A 21,431-nucleotide genomic window follows, 5' to 3' on the forward strand; every position below is an offset into this window, starting at 1 on the left:
TAATGGGTCCAGGGACTGTACCACAACATTACAGAGGTACATAATGGGTCCAGGGACTGTACCACAACATTACAGAGGTACATAATGGGTTCAGGAACTGTACCACAACATTACAGAGGTACATAATGGGTCCAGGAACTGTACCACAACATTACAGAGGTACATAATGGGTCCAGGAACTGTACCACAACATTACAGAGGTACATAATGGGTCCAGGAACTGTACCACAACATTACAGAGGTACATAATGGGTCCAGGGACTGTACCACAACATTACAGAGGTACATAATGGGTCCAGGAACTGTACCACAACATTACAGAGGTACATAATGGGTCCAGGAACTGTACCACAACATTACAGAGGTACATAATGGGTCCAGGAACTGTACCACAACATTACATTATTATTATAATCAAAAAGAAGCGCTAAGCCAACCACAACATTACAGAGGTACATAATGGGTGCAGGGACTGTACCACAACATTACAGAGGTACATAATGGGTCCAGGAACTGTACCACAACATTACATAGGTACATAATGGGTCCAGGGACTGTACCACAAAGTTAACTAAACAAGTTACACTGGTAATGAACTATTAACCTTGTAAACAAAGTTAATAAATCACTTTGGGTTATCCTAGCTAATTTACACTATGTATAATATTATAATAAAATAAAGCGCTAAACCGACATGTAGACACTATGTATAATAATTGTACTTATTTATACCTGTGCCTAAATAAACTTACCCTTATTTAAAGTGGACAGTCAGAGTATTTTTCCAGAAACAACTTTGAGTAGCTTCTGTCTCACATGATAAAACTGATCAATTGGTCAAGTCATATATATATATACCTGACAATCTTGGGTTGTTAGTTAGCAGTGTTAGAACAATAATATTAAATGAACTTTTCAAGTGAACTTCACTGACTTGTGACTGAGGGAAGATTGACCTCAGTCACTTCATCAGTCATTATTAAGGTCCTCAGTGGTAATAAGTTACTGGGTTATAATAGGTAATCTACACATGCTGCTATGTAATGATAATTTATGTAACTGTATTTATGTGTACCTGTACCTTAACTTAACATTCTTATTTAAACTGTACCACTTAATTATATTCTCTCTAACTGTTAACCCCATTATTAAAGCTAATTTAATTCATTACTTAAAGCTACGACATTTAACCCCTTTATTTATTAACTGAATAATTAAAGCTACTTATTATTGTTATTTAAAGCGAGATATTTAATATGTGAATTTAAATTGTTCTTTAAACTGTTGCTGACTCATGTTCTTGTGTTATGTAGTGTTATTGTGTTATATGGAACACAGAACAACTGGGAGAGGAATAAAAGATAAGTAGGCTTACCAAGAGAGGCATAATAATAATAATAATAATAATAATAATAATAATAATAATAATAATAATAATAATAATAATAATAATAATAATAATAATAATAATATCTTTATTTCTACAAGTAAATGTACAACGTATACAGACCATGGCTGACATTAATGATATACTACTATATAGAAAGCCCCTTGTTATGCACAGCATTTCCCGCAAATTAGGTCAGGTTTGTCCCCAATATTCCGACCCACACCAGTCCACTAACACCCAGGAAACACGTCCTAATGTTTCCACCCGTACCGGGGATCTAACCCCGGACCTCAGTGTGTGAGATGAGTGCGTTACTAATCCAGCTACGGGACACCTTATAAGAGGTAGGTAGGCCTACCAAGAGAAGTATAACAGGTAGGTAGATATACTGAGAGGAATAAGTAGGTAGGCCTGCCAGGAAAGGCACTGTATAACTTAGGTAGGCCCACCAAGTGAGGTATAAAACGTAGGTAGGACTACAGCGAGAGGCATAAGACATAGACCTGAAGTAAAAGCAGGCAGGCCTACCAGTGGTGGTAGGCTGTTGGTGGTGATAACCCTGGACACCATGCAGGTCGTCCTGCATCTCCTGGTCTTGCCAGAAGAACAGACACGACCCTCTTTCCGCCTCATCCAGGAACCTGAAGCACAAACAATTAAATGTATTATTGCTGCTGCACGATGCTAGGAAGGTAACCCCTTACTGTCTAACCTCAGTCCCCTACGGATGCTGCACGATCCAAGAAAGGTATCCCCTTACTGTCTAACCTCAGTCCCCTACGGATGCTGCCCGATCCAAGAAAGGTATCCCCTTACTGTCTAACCTCAGTCCCCTACGGATGCTGCACGATCCAAGAAAGGTATCCCTTTACTGTCTAGCCTCAGCCCCCTGTGGATGCTGCACAATGCTAGAAAGGTATCCCCATATTGTCTAACCTCAGTTCCCCGCGGATGCTGCACGATCCTAGAAAGGTATACCCATATTGTCTAACCTCAGTCCCCTGCGGATGCTGCACGATGCTAGAAAGGTATCCCCATATTGTCTAACCTCAGTCCCCTGCGGATGCTGCATGATGCTAGAAAGGTATCCCCATATTGTCTAACCTCAGTCCAATGGGGATGCTGCATGATGCTAGAAAGGTATTCCCATATTGTCTAACCTCAGTCCCCTACGGATGCTGCACGATCCAAGAAAGGTATCCCTTTACTGTCTAGCCTCAGCCCCCTGTGGATGCTGCACAATGCTAGAAAGGTATCCCCATATTGTCTAACCTCAGTTCCCCGCGGATGCTGCACGATCCTAGAAAGGTATACCCATATTGTCTAACCTCAGTCCCCTGCGGATGCTGCACGATGCTAGAAAGGTATCCCCATATTGTCTAACCTCAGTCCCCTGCGGATGCTGCATGATGCTAGAAAGGTATCCCCATATTGTCTAACCTCAGTCCAATGGGGATGCTGCATGATGCTAGAAAGGTATCCCCATATTGTCTAACCTCAGTCCCCTGTGGATGCTACATGATGCTAGAAAGGTATTCCCATATTGTCTAACCTCGGTCCCCTGCGGATGCTGCACGATCCAAGAAAGGTATCCCTTTACTGTCTAGCCTCAGCCCCCTGCGGATGCTGCACGATGCTAGAAAGGTATTACCTGGAGTTTACCTGGAGAGAGTTCCGGGGGTCAACGCCCCCGCGGCCCGGTCCCCATAGTATCCAACCTCAGTCCCCTGCGGATGCTGCACAATGCTAGAAAGATATCCCCATATTGTCTAACCTCAGTTCCCTGCGGATGCTGCACGATCCTAGAAAGGTATACTCATATTGTCTAACCTCAGTCCCCTGCGGATACTGCACGGTGCTAGAAAGGTATCCCCATATTGTCTAACCTCAGTCCCCTGCAGATGCTGCATGATGCTAGAAAGGTATTCCCATATTGTCTAACCTCAGTCCCCTGCGGATGCTGCACGATGCTAGAAAGGTATCCCCATATTGTCTAACCTCAATTCCCTGCGGATGCTGCACGATGCTAGAAAGGTATCCTCATATTGGCTAACCTCAGTCCTCTGCAGGTACTGCACGATGGTAGAAAGGTATCCTCATATTGTCTAATCTCAGTCCTCTGCAGATGCTGCACGATGCTTGAAAGGTATCCCCATATTGTCTAACTTCAGTCCCCAGTACCACTACGTGACTGGACAAGTGCAAAGTGCGGCATAGACTTCTAATGAAGTTAAATATCCGCACTGAATATCTAAGTATCATTTCTACATGAATTATAAAGCGTCACCCATTTCTGCATAAACAATGTATCACATGGAAATAAACTTTTGAATTCTGAATTCACAATTCATAACATTGAAATTAACTTCGCACTTCCTTCAATTAAAATGACAAATAAGGACATGCATAAGCCAAATCTAATTCAAACCATCCCGTAAGAGACATTAGAAAGTTTATTCAGGTACAGGTACACATAAATACAGTTACATACATTATCATACATATCAGCATATGTGTAGATTATCTTAATTTACTAAGGATAACCTAAAAAAGTCAAAGTGACTTATTTCCATCGTGGTCCTTGTAACATACACGCCAGAAACAAGAACAGTGAGGTAAGATTTTGTTGGGATTTTCAACCCTGGAGGGTTAACCATCCAAGACAGTCTATACATCATCGAGGACTGTTTGTCTTATTTCCATTGGGGTCCTTCAGTTTTCTTCCCCAGGATGTGACCCACAATAGTCGACTAACACCCAGGTACCTACTTGCTTGCTAGGTGAACGGGGTCAGCAGGTACACGGAAACACCCCCAGTGTTTCCACCCGGACGGTGGCTACATTAAAAATAAAAAAAAAGGTGGAAATAAGTTTAAAAATCCCAATGGAAATAAATAACTCTGACTTTTTTTTTGAGGGGGGGAGTTATCCTAAGTAATTTACACTATGTATGATAATTGTACTTATGCTCAACAATAACCTACATGGAGATAGAAACTCAGGAGATTAATTGATCCGTATATTTCGACCCCCTTCTGGGATCCTCTTCAGCAGATCTGCTGAAGAGGATCGAAATATACAGATCAATTAATCTCCTGAGTTACTATCTCCATGTGGGATATTATTGAGCACTGACAAGTGTTCATTACATTTTAGTTATTCATTGTACTAATGTGTACTTGTGCCTAAATAAACTTACTTCAGCACAGTGAAGATGAACAGTGTGGCTACAAAGCAAGTGGATGACACCCACCTGTCGAGGAGTGCAGGTGGGTGAGGGTGGTGTGGGTGGTGAGGCCACACTAGAGTGGGTGTGGTGAAGGTGTGGTTGGTGTGACCCAGTAGTACACACACCCTCCTGCTCACCCACCTCACCCGAGACTCATCCTCCTCCTCTTCCTCTTTCTCTTCTTCCTCCTGGACCAATTCTTCATCACTGACTCTTTCTGTCATCTTGGGTTAGTGTGTCTATTTCAAGGTTAATAATAATAATAATAATAATAATAATAATAATAATAATAATAATAATAATAATAATAATAATAATAATAATAATAATAGCCTCTCACAACCACAAAATTCAGGGTTTGAGTCCTGGACTTGCCAGCAGAAAAAATATAGTGACCTGTGATTCCCAAGAGAGAGAAAAAAAAGTTATTGTGTTTTCTTCACGAAATTTAGTGGTAATCTTTTTTACATTAATTCTGAGGACGCGTAGATATTACTTAGCAGAACAATCGCAAGCTTGTACTCTATGCTAAACCTGTATGAGTTATTTATCTCTAGGAAAGGTGGAGGCTTGATCCTCCGTCTTAACTTGGTCTCGGACCAGAGATTACTGGGCATCATTGGCAAATCTCAAGACTAACCAGGATATAAGTTACTCCGACTTTTTTGCGGGGTTATCCTGAGCAATTTACACTATATATGATAATGGTGCTTGTTGCTTATGTGTACCTGTGCCTAAATAAATTTACTTCTCCCGTTGGCTTTACATGTACATATGTAAACTCTGATTCATGCTTTACCTGGCTACTGTAGCGACTACTGATAGTATTAAAGTATAGTATTGTAATTTACTGATGTAACTAGCTAAAACTGCCGAGTGTCACTCTGAGAACACACACTGAGGCGTTGCTACAGACGCCATTGTCATAGTTACTGTTGTTATGGATGTTGTCAAACGCCGTTGTCATGGTTACCGTTGCCACGGATGTAGGTAGACGTCGTTACCATGGTTACTGTTGCTATGGATGTTGATACAAACGTTATCATGGTTACCATTGCTATGGATGTTGTTACACGTCGTTACCATGGTTACTGTTGTTATGGATGTTGATACAGACGCCGTTGTCATGGTTACTGCTGTTATGGGTGATGTGGATGTCATTATCATGATAAATAAATTAGTTTATTCAGGTACACCCCTCAAGGGAGGTTCCTTGACGCTGGTGAGGGGCTCTTGATCTAGGGAATTGGATCTGTGCTCCAGTTCCCTGCATTGAGCCTAAATACCTTCCATTCCCCCCCCCACAGGGGCTGTATAATTCCTACGGGTTTAGCACTCAATGATTATAATTATAAAAATAATATTCAGGTATAGGTACACATAAACATAGTTACATAAGTTAGGTTAAATTTAGTAATGTTTATCAGGAAACAGGACAAGTATTTCTTGCCGCAGGTCTTAGTCATATGATGACCTGCAGCTGGAGCTTTTGGTCATCTGACCAAGGCCTTCTGCTGACTTACCCCTCCACCCCTTTAAATTATTATTATTATAATCAAGGGGGAAACACTAAACCCGGAGGATTATACAGAGCCTGGGGGGGGGGATGTGGAAGGCATTCAGGCTTAATTCGGGGAACTGGAGCACAGATCCAATTCCCTAAATCAAGAGCCCCTCACCAACATCAAGGAACCTTCCTTGAGGGGCCACCCCTTTAAAAAACATGGTTATGAGTATAACCATTATAAATTTACATAAATTATCATACATACCAGCATATGTGTAATTACCCAGGATAACCCAAATAAGTCAGAAAAAAGTGACTTATTTCCATTGGGGTCATTGGTCACTGTTGTTCTGGAAGTCATTAGTAGACACTGTCATCATGGTCACAGTGATGCCTTTTTCCAATCATTGAGGTAGAGAGTCTGGGCTTGTAGGATACAGGGATACCTTTCTCTGATCATTGTATTAGAGGAGTCTTGGCTTGCAGAATGCAAGGATACCTTTCTTGGATCTAACAACAACCAAAATACACCTACAGGTAGTTCCTATTATATTTAGAACAAGGCTAATGTCATGATAAAATTACTGCTTCAGGATTCTTCTCCTGTAACATTATCTTGAGCAACCAACAGCAGCACATGGTTCCCATGGTAATATCGATTTCCGGAGTTTTTGAACAAATACCTCAGATTCACTTTATTTTATTTAACCATTAATGTTAATAAATTATATGATACTGAAATAATCATTTATTGTTAAATTTATTCATTTATACAAATTGCTATATACAGATAAATTATATAAAAAATTATATACTGTAGTCATATATAATTTATAATTATTGTACATATAATATTAAATACAATTTTTTAAAAAACTTAAATAATACAGAAGTAAATCCAGTACAGTACCAACCTTTGTCTTTAGCTTGTATGACTTTAAATAGCATCACAACTAGAAAATTTATGTGGTAATATGTTGGGTATTCACTAAATGATTGTTGTAACATGAATGAAAAAAAAATTATTTTTAGATTCTCTTCTCACTGAAATCACTACATTACCTACTTCATTATCTATTACACATACTCAGCCTTTACAGTGCAAACAAAGGATTTCAGTTTCCTTTTCATTAATTTTGCTTTTAACTATAGGTAAATATATTTACTCTAATTTTTTTGTTCTCCCTCTCCTTGCTTCCATTCTTCGACAACATATCTCCCATACACATTCTTCAACATTCATTTCTTTTTCCAATTTGCTTCCTTTTGCAGTTGTCCCTCTTATAGCCCATATTTTTTTCTCACTAAACATTCAGTTTGCTTGGTGTGTGTTGAGTATATAAGGGAAGTTGGTAAGTACTCACCTATATAGGGCTGCAAGGGTCAAATCTTAGTTCCTGGCCTCCACCTCAACTTGCCACTTGCCAGATTCACTCTCTCTAGCTTTGTGGGTCCTATCACACCTATCCTTAAAACTATGTATGGAGTCTGCCTCCACCACTTCTTCATCGAAGTTATTCCGCTTCCCAATCACTCAAAGAATGAAGAAATAAATACTTCCCGACATCCCTATGACTCATTTGTCTTAAATTCCATCTGTGTCCTAGAGTACCCACCTCTCAAACAGCCTGTCACTATCTGTCCTATGAGTATTTTGTATACTGTTATCATATCTCCTCTGGTCCTTCTATACTCTAGGGTCATTAGATTAAATTCAATCCCGGCCGGGGTATGGTTTGTTTGCAATCGTGTCATTACGATTTCGTGAGTCATTAAATTCCTTTACCCTTTCCTAGTAACTCTTACACCCTTAGCTCTAAAACTAGTCCAGTTGCAAACTTCTGTACTTTCTTAACATGCTTCCTCAGGTGCTGCTGCCATACTGGTGTTGCATACCTCAAGATGGGCCTTACACATGTTGGACAGAGCACCTGGAAATACTCTTTATTCAGATTCTTAAAGGCCACTCTCAGATTTGTCAGGCAAGCACTGGCTACAGAGGTTATTCGGCTGATGTGAGCCTCTGGTGCTATAGTAGGCACTATGCTTACTTCTAGGTCCTTCTCTATGAATGAGGTCTTCCAGCCCCTCCCCAATCTTCATAGCCTTGTATTTACTGGGGTTGAATTCAAGCAACCATCTGACCAACCCTGCAGTTTGTCCAGATCTTTTCACAGCCTCTCCACATCCACATGTTACTATTTTCCTCATTAGTTATAAATCAGCAGCAAATAGATAAACCTGACTTAGTTCCATCTAGTATGTTATTCACATAAACTAGAAACAGCACTGGTCCTAATGCCAATCCTAGTGGTACACCACCTGTTACTTTTCCCCATTCTGATATTATTTCCTGGACAGTCACTCTGCTTCCTATTCCTAAGGTACTCCTTGATCCACAGGAGAACATTCCCAGTTAGTCTGGCCTGTTTCTCAGGTCTGTATGACCTGATAAAAGCTCACCTTTGAGCAGAACATTATCTAATAAGCCTTAGTTTGTCAACAAGTATCTTTTTATCACCCTATTTCAGAATAAATACATGTATATGGAACATTAGCTAAATTATATGTCAACTTGGATGTTATACAAGTAAATCAATCACCACTCGTTTCCAATAAGAAAGAAGACTGTGTAAAGAAACTGAAGCTTGCCTTCATAAACATGCCCAAGTGGAAAAGTAGAAAGAAAATGATAGATTTAGTGAATAGTGTAAAAGAAAAAAAAAAAGGCCCAGAACCAAATCATAGTCAGAGAAAGGATTTATACAGTGCCTGGGAAGTGCAGAGTAAACAGGTTCAGTCCAAGGAAGGGGATGGTAGCTCCAATTCAAAGCACACCACTGAATGAAAACAGAAAGAAGTGTGAAGACTGTAACAATGTTTACCACCATCAGTGCTACTGTGTCTTCATACAAAGAGCACAACTTCTTTTATATCTTCAGCAGTATAGTAGCACTGTCATGGGTGATCCAAGATATAGTACTTAATTTATTATCAACAAATATTACAATTCTACATACTCCTATGGCCATTTCCTTTATTGCTCATACATGACATTCAAGTTTTTATTTTGTTAATAATTTCTGTTACAGTTCTGTACCATTTTATTTTTTTAATTCAATGGCTGTGTCCTGCCAAGGCAGGATGACCCAAAGAAGACAACAGTCATCAACATTCACTCATACATCTTCTTAATTACAATTACCAGGAAGTTTAGCTTACTGGTCTGCAAAACATAAGATATACCAGATAAAGATGCAAGTTCTATAAGTGTTATGTGTTTTACCTGTATAAATTCCTGTTTGATGACCTTCATGCTCATTTTACTATTCAGTGTTTAAAACACAAAGATTCAATTGAAAATGAAACATTAATTCAGATACACAACCAAGGGTCTCAGACAACTTCCCTTCTTACAACCTGGTTACATAAAAACTTAAAGAGTAGCAGCACTGTCACTCATATTTTTCAGTATTTCAAAACCTTAATTTCTTAATTTTAAATCAGTGTTTAAAGTTCTTTCTTGATTATACTCAATCCTTAATCTATATCTCCTATACTTATGTTTGGTTCCCACTTGTACACCTCAGTCATATCTACAATTTAGGGCTCTGAATCTTTCTTCATATAAAAAATTTCTTGATACATACAGGTGATTAGTTTTGGCATCCTTTTCTGTATGTTTTCCAACACATTTATTTCCATCCTTTAATAAGGATAACAGAACAATCAAACTAGATCTAAGTAAAGGATAAGCTCAGTTTCTTAGAACAAGGGCTCCTCATAAGCATCAAGGCACCTTCCTTGATGAGAAATTCAGTTGTAGTATAACCCTAAGACTTGTTATTTATATTTTTGAACAGAAAGCCAAGCAGTCTATTGGTCTTATTACAGACACCCAGGCATTGATGTCTTGGCTAACTGTAGATTTCTGCTAACCACGACTCCCAGGAACTTAACATTCAGTGTTATCATACCATATATTATTCAGCCTATAAGTCAGAGTTATTTTCATTCCTAAGGATTAGGACTTTATAATTACTTAAACTGTAACCTCTCCTCAAGCACAAAATTTAAGTGTCAATGTAATAACAAGGATAGGTGTAAAGTTATAGATGAAAACCCAAAACACTCTCTGCCCTTCAAAACTTCGAACACAACCCACAATCACAATCTCACTTACTCTCTCAAGATTAAACACCTGGTCATAAATAAGTTTACAGTTTTATTCTTAAAAAAATTTATTACACTCACAATTCTTAACAAGATAACAAAAAGTTAACATTAATTTTTAGAGCATGCTTTTTAACAGATTTTTCTTACTATTTTAGCACGGTACTCAGTAATACAGTACACTGAAAAAACTAAAATCCTTGAAAATTTTAATTATTAATCCTTAAACTGTCCAAACGTAGATCTACGTTCACATGCATAGCGTTCCGAACATAAATCTACTTTTTTTTACATGCTTTCAAATGGAGAAAATAAAGGTTTGAGCGCTACGCACGTGAACGTAGATCTACATTTGAACAGTTTAAGGGTTTAAAGTAATTCCTGTGATATACAGCTAGAAGTTCCTAAATAATTTGGTTGAGAGTTTCTGTGCAGTTTCTATCAGCTGCTCTGTTGCTCTTTCTTTTTTTAAGAAAGTCCACATAAAACATGAAGGGCATCTGGAGATGGGTCCCGACCTCTGAAGCTGCGGAAAACTTTGCTGGGATGACAGCCTCCTCCCAATGATAGGAATGTGGAACGGAACCTAAAAGAACATAAAACAAATTAAATAAAAAATTACAGCATTTTTAAATATATGGAAAAGATGAGTAAAGTAACTGAGGCCACATAAATGTATAGTTATATTTTGTTATTAGAGGTTATTGAGTATTATTAAGGTTATTTATGGTATTTCAAATAAAATGCTGCCAACGTAACTGTGAAGGATAGTGAGTTATCAGTAATGCTCTATTTTAATATAACTTGCTGCTGTGAGAAATATACAGGCTTGTAAAGAATCTTCTTAGATGTACAATTACTGAGCACTTATTTTAAACACACTGAGCAACCATTCCAGACATGCAGGACTCAACAAACACCCACTTCACAACACTTACTGAGTACCCACTAGAGTTATTCACTCAGTTTCTAATTCAGACATACAGTACTTACCAAGTGCCTTCTACATACTGCTTACCAATCACCCACTTTCCACTCTTGTTGAGCACCCACTCCACACCACTTACCGAGCACCCATTTCAGAGACATTTTCAGCATCCTCTGTGAAAGCCTGAAAGGCATCAGCTCCTATCATGCGTGACCAGAGGTGAGAATAATATGCAGCAGCCCAAACATCCGTCATGATAGTTGTGTTAGAGCATAAATGTACATCATACTTGTCCAATGCAAATGGTCGGTAGGTTGACCACAAGTCTTGAATAATGTCCAGCCAGAAGTCCTTGCTGTAACAATGAAGAACTATAAGTATAATGGGAAAACAATATATAAGAAACAAAATTTTAGTAAGTAGTAGGTTGGTAGACAGCAACCACCCAGGGAGGTAATACCGTCCTGCTAAGTGACTGTGAAACAGAAACCTGTAACTGTTTTACATGATGGTAGGATTGCTGATGTCTTTTTTCTGTCTCATAAGCATGCTGGATAACAGGTATATCTTGCTACTTCTACTTACACTTAGGTCACACAACACAGGCATACACATGCATATATATACATACACACATCTAGGGTTTTTCTTCTTTTTCTTAATAACTCTTGTTCTTGTTTTTTTTCTCTCTCTATTGTCCATGGGGAAGTGGAAAAGAATCTTTCCCCCGTAAGCTATGCGTGTCATATGAGGCGACTAAAATGCCGGGATCAATGGGCTAGTAACCCCTTTTCCTGTACATATTTACTAAAAATGAGAAAAAGAAAAACTTTATAAAACTGGGATGCTTGAATGTGCGTGGATGCAGTGCAGATGATAAGAAAGAGGTGATTGCTGATGTTATGAATGAAAAGACGTTGTATGTCCTGGCCCTAAGCGAAACAAAGCTGAAGGGGGTAGGCGAGTTTCAGTGGGAAGAAATAAGTGGGATTAAGTCCGGAGTATCTGAGAGAGTTAGAGCTAAGGAAGGGGTAGCAATAATGTTGAAGGACCAGTTATGGAAGGAGAAGAGGGAATATAAATGTGTAAATTCAAAGATTATGTGGATTAAAATAAGGGTCGGATGTGAAAAGTGGGTCATAATAAGCGTGTATGCACCTGGAGAAGAGAGAAGTGTAGAGGAGAGAGAGAGATTTTGGGAGATGTTAAGCGAATGAATAGGAACCTTTGAACCAAGTGAGAGAGTAATTGGGGTAGGGGACCTAAATGCTAAAGTAGGAGAAACATTTAGAGAGGGTGTGGTAGGTAAGTTTGGGGTGCCAGGTGTAAATGATAATGGGAGCCCTTTAATTGAACTTTGTATAGAAAGGGGTTTAGTTATCGGTAATACGTATTTTAAGAAAAAGAGGATAAATAAGTATACAAGATATGATGTAGGACGTAGTGACAGTAGTTTGTTGGACTATGAATTGGTAGATAAAAGACTGTTGAGTAGACTTCAGGATGTACATGTTTATAGAGGGGCCACAGATATATCAGATCACTTTCTAGTTGTAACTACAGTGAGAGTAAAAGGTAGACGGGATACAGATACAAGGAAAATAGAAGCAGCAAGTAAGAGAGAGGTGAGAGTGTATAAACTAAAAGAGGAGGCAGTTAGGGTAAGATATAAACAACTATTGGAGGATAGATGGGCTAGTGAGAGTATAGGCAATGGTGTCAAAGATGTATGGGGTAGGTTTAAGAATGTAGTGTTAGAGTGTTCAGCAGAAGTTTGTGGTTACAAGAAAGTGGGTGCAGATTTTGTTTAAAATAAGGAAAAGTTTTGGAGTGAGATTAATAAGCTGAGGAAGCCTAGGGAATAAAAGGATTTGACAGTTAAAAATAGGAGAGGAGAGTTATTAAATGGAGAGTTAGAGGTATCAGGAAGATGGAGGGAATATTTTGAGGAATTGTTAAATGTTGATGAAGATAGGGAAGCTGTGATTTCTTGTATAGGGCAAGGAGGAATAACATCTTGTAGGAGTGAGGAAGAGCCAGCTGTGAGTGTGGGGGGAAGTTCGTGAGGCAGTGGGTAGAATGAAAAGGGGTAACGCAGCTGGGATTGATGGGATAAAGAAAGAAATGTTAAAAGCAGATGGGGATTTAGTTTTATAGTTTTGGAAGAGGGTAAGGTACCTAGGGATTGGCAGAGAGCATGCATAGTTCCTCTGTATAAAGGCAAAGGGGATAAAAGAGAGTGCAAAAATTATAGGGGAATAAGTCTGTTGAGTTCTCCATGGGGAAGTGAAACAGAATCCTTCCTCCATAAGCCATGCATAAGAGGCGACTAAAATGCCGGGAGCAAGGGGTTAGTAACCCCTTCTCCTGTATATATTACTAAATGTGCTGTTGGAGTGTGAGCAAAGTAACATTTATGAAGGGGTTCAGGGAAACCGGCAGGCCGGACTTGAGTCCTGGAGATGGGAAGTACAGTGCCTGCACTCTGAAGGAGGGGTGTTAATGTTGCAGTTTAAAAACTGTAGTGTAAAGCACCCTTCTGGCAAGACAGTGATGGAGTGAATGATGGTGAAAGTTTTTCTTTTTCGGGCCACCCTGCCTTGGTGGGAATCGGCCAGTGTGATAATAAATAAAATAAAAAAAAAAGGAAAAACTTTCGTTTTTCCTTTTGGGCCACCCCGCCTTGGTGGGATACAGCCAGTGTGTTGAAAGAAAGAAAGAAAGAAGTCTGTTGAGTATACCTGGTAAAGTGTTACTATTGAAAGAATTAAGAGTAAGACAGAGAGTAGGATAGCAGATGAACAAGGAGGCTTTAGGAAAGGTAGGGGGTGTCTAGACCAAGGGTTTACAGTGAAACATATAGGTGAACAGTATTTAGATAAGGGTAAAGAGGTTTTTGTGGCATTTATTTATTTGGAAAAGGCATATGACAGGGTGGATAGGGGGGCAATGTGGCAGATATTGCAGGTGTATGGTATAGGAGGTAGGTTACTGAAAGCAGTGAAGAGTTTTTATGAGGATAGTGAGGCTCAAGTTAGAGTATGTAGGAGAGAGGGAGATTATTTCCCAGTAAAAGTAGGCCTTAGACAAGGATGTGTGATGTCACTGTGGTTGTTCAATATATTTATAGATGGGGTTGTAAGAGAAGTGAATGCGAGGGTCTTGGCAAGAGGTGTGGAGTTAAAAGATAAAGAATTAAATACAAAGTGGGAGTTGTCACAGTTGCTCTTTGCTGATGATACTGTGCTTTTGGGAGATTCTGAAGAGAAGTTGCAGAGGTTGGTGGATGAATTTGGTAGGGTATGTAAAAGAAGAAAATTAAAAGTGAATACAGTGGAACCTCAAATATCGAACTTTCTTCGGTCCAGAAGTCTGTTCAAGTGCCTTTACCGAATGAATTTATTCCCATCAGGAATAATGTAAATTAGATTAGTCCATTTCAGACCCTTAAAAATACACTTATAAAAGCACTTACAAAAATACACTTACATAATTGGTTGTGTTGGGAGCAGTTCGATTTTTGAGGTTCCACTGTATAGGAAAGAGTAAGGTGATGAGGATAACAAAAAGATTAGATCACGAAAGATTGGATATCAGATTGGAGGGAGAGAGTATGGAGGAGGTGAATGTATTCAGAAATTTAGGAGTGGACGTGTCAGCAGATGGGTCTATGAAGGATGAGGTGAATCAGAATTGATGAGGGGAAAAGGGTGAGTGGTGCACTTAGGAGTCTGTGGAGACAAAGAGCTTTGTCCATGAAAGCAAAGAGGGGAATGTATGAGAGTATAGTTGTACCAACACTCTTGTATGGGTGTGAAGCATGGATGATGAATGTTTCAATGAGGAGGAGGCTGGAGGCAGTGGAGATGTCATGTCTGAGGGCAATGTGTGGTGTGAATATAATGTAGAGAATTTGTAGTTTGGAAATTAGGAGGTGTGCGATTACCAAAACTATTATCCAGAGGGCTGAGAAGGGACTGTTGAGGTGGTTCGGACATGTAGAGAGAATGGAACAAAACAGAATGACTTCAAGAATGTGTAAATCTGTAGTGGAGGGAAGGCAGGGTATGGGTCAGCCTAGGAAGGGTTGGAGGGAGGGGGTAAAGGAGGTTTTGTTTGTGAGGGGCTTGGACTTCCAGCAAGCATGCATGAGCATATTTGATAGAAGTGAATGGAGACAAATGGTTTTTAATACTTGACATGCTGTTGGAGTGTGAGCAAAGTACCATTTATGAAGGGATTCAGGGAAACCAGCAGGCCGGACTTGAGCCCTGGAGATGGGAAGTACAGTGTCTACACTCTGAAGGAGGGGTGTTAATGTTGCAGTTTTATAACTGTAATGTAAAGCACCCCTCTGGCAAGACAGTGATGGAGTGAATGATGATAAAAGTTTTTCTTTTTTGGGCCACCCTGCCTTGGTGGGAATCAGCCGATGTGTTAATAAAAAAAAAATTAGTTCCCGTTAAAGGATAAATGTAAATTAGCTGGTTGTGATATGAGTTCTTAACACTATACCTTCTTAAATAAAAACACAAAGAAAGATAAGTAAGACATTCTCTTCCAATGTTCAAACACTGGTGTAAAAACCTCAACTATGATGATTGGCAACAATAACATTTGGGAAACAACAGGTGCCACTTTGTTTTGTCATTACCTTCATCACTTGAAATTACATCTAATCAGAGTTTAGGCACAATAGGATTATGCTCTTCACAAGATAGAACTTTGCAAATATCCTCCAATGCAAGTAAGAACTACGCAGTTAGTTTCACTTGATTTCAAACTTACTCCACTGGGAGGATGTTTTGCTGTGTTGAATGCTTGACCGAATCAATATTTGGCCACCAGAATCTAGGGGTACTTAACCCAAAAGGGTCATTCAGCACTGGAGTATGCAAGGTAATCAAGTTTGATGCAAGGAGGGCAGCTTAAATTTCTTGAATCAAGAACCCTTCATTAGCATGAAGGTAAATGTCTTGAATAGATCAGCTGACAATGCAAAGTTACCTCGTCACCCAATTATATATGTACTGCATAACATGTATTTACCTTACACCTAAAGAGGTTTTGTGTGCAAGGGGCTTGGACATACAGCAGGCATGTGTGAGCATATTAGATAGGAGTGAATGGACATGAATGGGTTTGGGATTTGACAAGCTATTGGAGTGTGAGCAAGGTAATATTTTGAGAAGGGATTCAGGGAAACCGGTTAGCTGGACTTGAGTCCTGGTGGTGGGAAGTACAATGCCTGCACTTTACAGGAGGGGTTTGGGATATTTGCTGTTTGGAGTGTCATCTGAACTGTCATATCTGAAAGTTTCTGCAAAGACAGTGATTATGTGTGAATGATGGTGAAAGTGTTTCTTTTTTTGGGTCACCCTGCCTCGGTGGGAGATGCCGATGTGTTAAAAAAAAAAAACATAAAATCCACCACTATTTCCAGTGAAAATTCTAAAAATCTGTAAGACTCTTGAGTAGAAATACATAGCAAGCTCACTTGTGCTACAAACAATTTCCTTCATAATATCACTGAACGGCCTTCACCACTGAGCTTCAATAATTTAAACACACAGTCTGCAAGAAAAGTGCCGTCAGGACTGTAATAATTATACCTCATAGAAAATTATTGCTAAAACAGTGTAGCTTTATAAATTACATAATTGTAAACGAAAAAAATATGCCTACAGCAGGACTGTCAAGGCTAACAACTATGTCCAGTTTATGGGTTAAATGATTTACGTGAAAATTATTATGTATCTAACTGGTGTGTATGTGTGTGTATCTATTGATGCCATATATTTTGGGCAAATATTAGCATATTATATAGGTAGTAGGTTGGTAGACAGCAACCACCCAGGGAGGTACTACCGTCCTGCCAAGTGAGTGTAAAACGAAAGCCTGTAATTGTTTTACATGATGGTAGGATTGCTGGTGTCCATTTTTCTGTCTCGTGAACATGCAAGATTTCAGGTACATCTTGTTACTTCTACTTACACTTAGGTCACACTACACATACATGTTTTTTATTTTTCAACAAGTCGGCCGTCTCCCACCGAGGCAGGGTGACCCAAAAAAGAAAGAAAATCCCCAAAAAGAAAATACTTTCATCATCATTCAACACTTTCACCACACTCACACATTATCACTGTTTTTGCAGAGGTGCTCAGAATACAACAGTTTAGAAGCATACACATATAAAGATACACAACATATCTCTCCAAACTGCCAATATCCCAAACCCCTCCTTTAAAGTGCAGGCATTGTACTTCCCATTTCCAGGACTCAAGTCCCTTTATATAAAGGGAAAGGGGACAAAAAAAAACTGTAAAAATTATAGGGGAATAAGTTTACTGAGTATACCAGGAAAAGTGTACAGTAGGGTTATAATTGAAAGAATTAGAGGTAAGACAGAATGTAGGATTGCGGATGAGCAAGGTTTCAGAGTGGGTAGGGGATGTGTAGATCAAGTGTTTACATTGAAGCATATATGTGAACAGTATTTAGATAAAGGTAGGGAAGTTTTTATTGCATTTATGGATTTAGAAAAGGCATATGATAGAGTGGACAGAGGAGCACTGTGGCAGATGTTGCAAGTATATGGAATAGGTGGTAAGTTATTAAATGCTGTAAAGAGTTTTTATGAGGATAGTGAGGCTCAGGTTAGGGTGTGTAGAAGAGAGGGAGACTACTTCCCGGTAAAAGTAGGTCTTAGACAGGGATGTGTAATGTCACCATGGTTGTTTAATATATTTATAGATGGGGTTGTAAAGGAAGTAAATGCTAAGGTGTTCGGGAGAGGGGTGGGATTAAATTTTGGGGAATCAAATTCAAAATGGGAAATGACACAGTTACTTTTTGCTGATGATACTGTGCTTATGGGAGATTCTAAAGAAAAATTGCAAAGGTTAGTGAATGAGTTTGGGAATGTGTGTAAAGGTAGAAAGCTGAAAGTGAACATAGAAAAGAGTAAGGTGATGAGGGTATCAAATGATTTAGATAAAGAAAAATTGGATATCAAATTGGGGAGGAGGAGTATGGAAGAAGTGAATGTTTTCAGATACTTGGGAGTTGACGTGTCGGCGGATGGATTTATGAAGGATGAGGTTAATCATAGAATTGATGAGGGAAAAAAGGTGAGTGGTGCGTTGAGGTATATGTGGAGTCAAAAAACGTTATCTATGGAGGCAAAGAAGGGAATGTATGAAAGTATAGTAGTACCAACACTCTTATATGGGTGTTAAGCTTGGGTGGTAAATGCAGCAGCGAGGAGACGGTTGGAGGCAGTGGAGATGTCCTGTTTAAGGGCAATGTGTGGTGTAAATATTATGCAGAAAATTCGGAGTGTGGAAATTAGGAAAAGGTGTGGAGTTAATAAAAGTATTAGTCAGAGGGCAGAAGATGGGTTGTTGAGGTGGTTTGGTCATTTAGAGAGAATGGATCAAAGTAGAATGACATGGAAAGCATATAAATCTATAGGGGAAGGAAGGCGGGGTAGGGATCGTCCTCGAAAGGGTTGGAGACAGGGGGTAAAGGAGGTTTTGTGGGCAAGGGGCTTGGACTTCCAGCAAGCGTGCATGAGCGTGTTAGATAGGAGTGAATGGAGACGAATGGTACTTGGGACCTGACGATCTGTTGGAGTGTGAGCAGGGTAATATTTAACATACATGTACAAGCATATATATACACACCCTTCTGGGTTTTCTTCTATTTTCTTACTAGTTCTTGTTCTTGTTTATTTCCTCTTATCTCCATGGGGAAGTGGAAGAGAATTCTTCCTCCGTAAGCTATGCGTGTTATAAGAGGTGACTAAAATGCCAGGAGCAAGGGGCTAGTAACCCCTTCTCCTGTATAACTTACTAAATTTAAAAAGAGAAACTTTCGTTTTTCTTTTTGGGCCACCCTGCCTTGGTGGGATACGGCCGGTTTGTTGCAAAAAAAAAAAAAAAAAAAAAAAAAAAAAAAAAAAAAAAAACACATTACTTTTTTTTTTGTCCAGAACCAAGCCATATATTTTCCACTGATTTTGTAATCCCTTTAACATTTTCAATGTTCAGGATATTGTTCAAGGATATAACCCTCATGAAGAGACACTATAGTTATCTTACCTTGAGTGAAGCTGCATATCAAGATGAGCAAGATATAGTTCAGAGCAGAGATCATATCCAGCCATGTGGTTCTGGCTGGCAATAAGGTCTTGAATAGCCGATTCACTCAATGGGAGACCAGAGTCATAATGGCAACTAATTTGCTGCAGTGTATTAGGTTCACATAACCTTGGAAAAAAACAGATGAATGTTCATGTGATAATCACAAGAATGTTATGAACAATTACACAATGATCAATCATTAAAATATCTTTGGAAAACACAGTTGTCTTGCATTACAATGATCAGGTTACTATTGTTATTCTTTAAGTTTACATTACTTATAAGTTATTGTTAAAATAAAATTACAAATAAAAATCTTATGGAAAAAAAAAACATAAATCTACAAAAGAATGATCAAATAAAATCTTAGGTTGACATGCTCAAGTGCAATAATAATAATCAATCGTTTCACACTAAAATCCTACATGGTTATTTTGCGAAATACTCTTTATGTCATACAATTTGCACTTAAAAATTTTCTTTCTAATCATTTGCAAGCTGAAGTATCAAAATCCCTTAACTCTGCATACACTCTTCTTAATTACCATTGACCTGAAGTGTTGCCAGGTTATGAAGTGGTTTACGTATACCTAGTATAAGTTCTTCCACTAAGCTTTTTAACGTGCTACATTTTTATCAAAATTTTGTATGTTTATATTAAGCACTCTAACCAAATTTATTTAGAAATAATAATATATTAGATAATGTCACAACATATATCTCAGAACATAAAAAACACACGAGTTAGTCCTGTACTGACCAGTTCTGCATAAAATATGAACACACTTCCACTGCATCCCATTCAATGTTAGTCAATCCAGAAGCTTCACTGTAGGGAATTGTTGTCAGAAGATGCTGAAGGGCAGTGCCAAACTGCAAAAATATACTACAGTTAATCATGATTATTTTAAGAAAATGTGATAAAATGATTACCCCGAAAAAGATTGTAATATTTTATCCAGTGTCGAGAGCGCTACAGAAATGCATTAATGCCTTAGTAAACATATAACTTGTGAAGTGTTTAACAAATGCATATTTTGTATTAAGATTTTTTTACATACATGTATTAGAAGAATTCTCTGTTTTAGGTAAATATCTTTAAATATACATACATAAAGCTTGATGAAAAGGTTACCTTCCAAAGCTCCTTCATATGTACAGTTGTGTACAAAACCTTGCTCTTGTATACAACTGTATACAACTTGCCATTCACAGTCTAACACAGGCACTGCCACTCACAGTGGCTATGTTAGACAGTGAGTGGCAAGTCCCAAAAGTCATTTTAAGTGTGGTAATCCTCATAACTATCAACAGGTATCCAATATGTAACACTTTACCTAAATATTAATTATCTTTTATATATTCACAATTAATTTTGCATATGATTATTTGCTACTTGAGATCTTCCTCATATACTGTTAAATAAAAATATTGTATTGCCAATATGTGTATATTCATAAAAGAAAAAACTACACTACAACTTACTTTCTGAAAGAGAATGATGACCTCAGAGAAAGTCAGTAGAGACTGGTGTTCTTTTGAAACAGGAGGAGTAAAATTGAACACCAAATTAACTACAGGCAAAGTTCCAGCAACATCTGATCGGTTGCGGCAACCCAGACACCAGGCAGAATCTAGGTGAGTTTGGAGTTTTTCTCCAGGTCTATCAAGGAAAATATTAATTTGTTGTATTGCAGAAATATTAAATATTTCTATAGCATTGCCACTAATTTCACATCCCATCAATACTTGTGAAATTATTTTAATATAGAGTACAGTCTCTCCTCACTTAATGACAGAGTTCCGTTCGTAAGACCATGTTGGTAAATGAATTTGTCACTAATCGAGGAATCACCCCTTACTGACACTTCAAAAGTGTCACCACCCAAAATTAAAACATTCAGTTTTATGTTTGTTGGGAAATTCCTTTCAATGTTTATTATTAATGATAATACAACATAAAATAGGTCAGTGACTTCCGAGATATTCCAGGAATCACGTGCATAGCTGATTACTTGGGAATTTTTTTTTTTTCCGAGAAAATTGCACTTTTTTCA

General features: G+C 38.5%; 2 protein-coding genes across 5 annotated transcripts in view; both read right to left on the minus strand.

Annotated features, from left to right (window-relative positions):
- Positions 1 to 4,855, minus strand: part of LOC128690453 (dynein axonemal heavy chain 10-like) — a 208,076-nt gene extending 203,221 nt beyond the window's left edge. For all 4 annotated transcript variants that reach the window (XR_011392579.1, XR_011392580.1, XM_070089747.1 and 1 more), the window contains exons 1-2: positions 4,644 to 4,855; positions 1,919 to 2,031 (exon numbers count right to left, since the gene is read on the minus strand). Coding sequence is in view for 2 of the 4 variants with exons in the window: in XM_070089747.1 (XP_069945848.1) it covers positions 1,919 to 2,031; positions 4,644 to 4,843 (313 nt within the window). In the remaining 2 variants the exon portion in view is untranslated. The remainder of the gene's footprint in view (positions 1 to 1,918; positions 2,032 to 4,643) is intronic.
- Positions 4,856 to 10,596: 5,741 nt separating this feature from the next.
- The window catches only part of LOC128690600 (uncharacterized), a 33,633-nt gene continuing 22,798 nt past the window's right edge, over positions 10,597 to 21,431 (minus strand). The window contains exons 10-14 of the mRNA XM_053779329.2: positions 20,860 to 21,037; positions 20,135 to 20,247; positions 19,333 to 19,500; positions 11,367 to 11,582; positions 10,597 to 10,885 (exon numbers count right to left, since the gene is read on the minus strand). Of these exons, the coding sequence (XP_053635304.1) occupies positions 10,768 to 10,885; positions 11,367 to 11,582; positions 19,333 to 19,500; positions 20,135 to 20,247; positions 20,860 to 21,037 (793 nt within the window). The 3' untranslated portion in view covers positions 10,597 to 10,767. The remainder of the gene's footprint in view (positions 10,886 to 11,366; positions 11,583 to 19,332; positions 19,501 to 20,134; positions 20,248 to 20,859; positions 21,038 to 21,431) is intronic.

The sequence above is a fragment of the Cherax quadricarinatus genome, chromosome 29 (assembly GCF_038502225.1).
Source record: "Cherax quadricarinatus isolate ZL_2023a chromosome 29, ASM3850222v1, whole genome shotgun sequence".
Lineage (NCBI taxonomy): Eukaryota > Metazoa > Arthropoda > Malacostraca > Decapoda > Parastacidae > Cherax > Cherax quadricarinatus.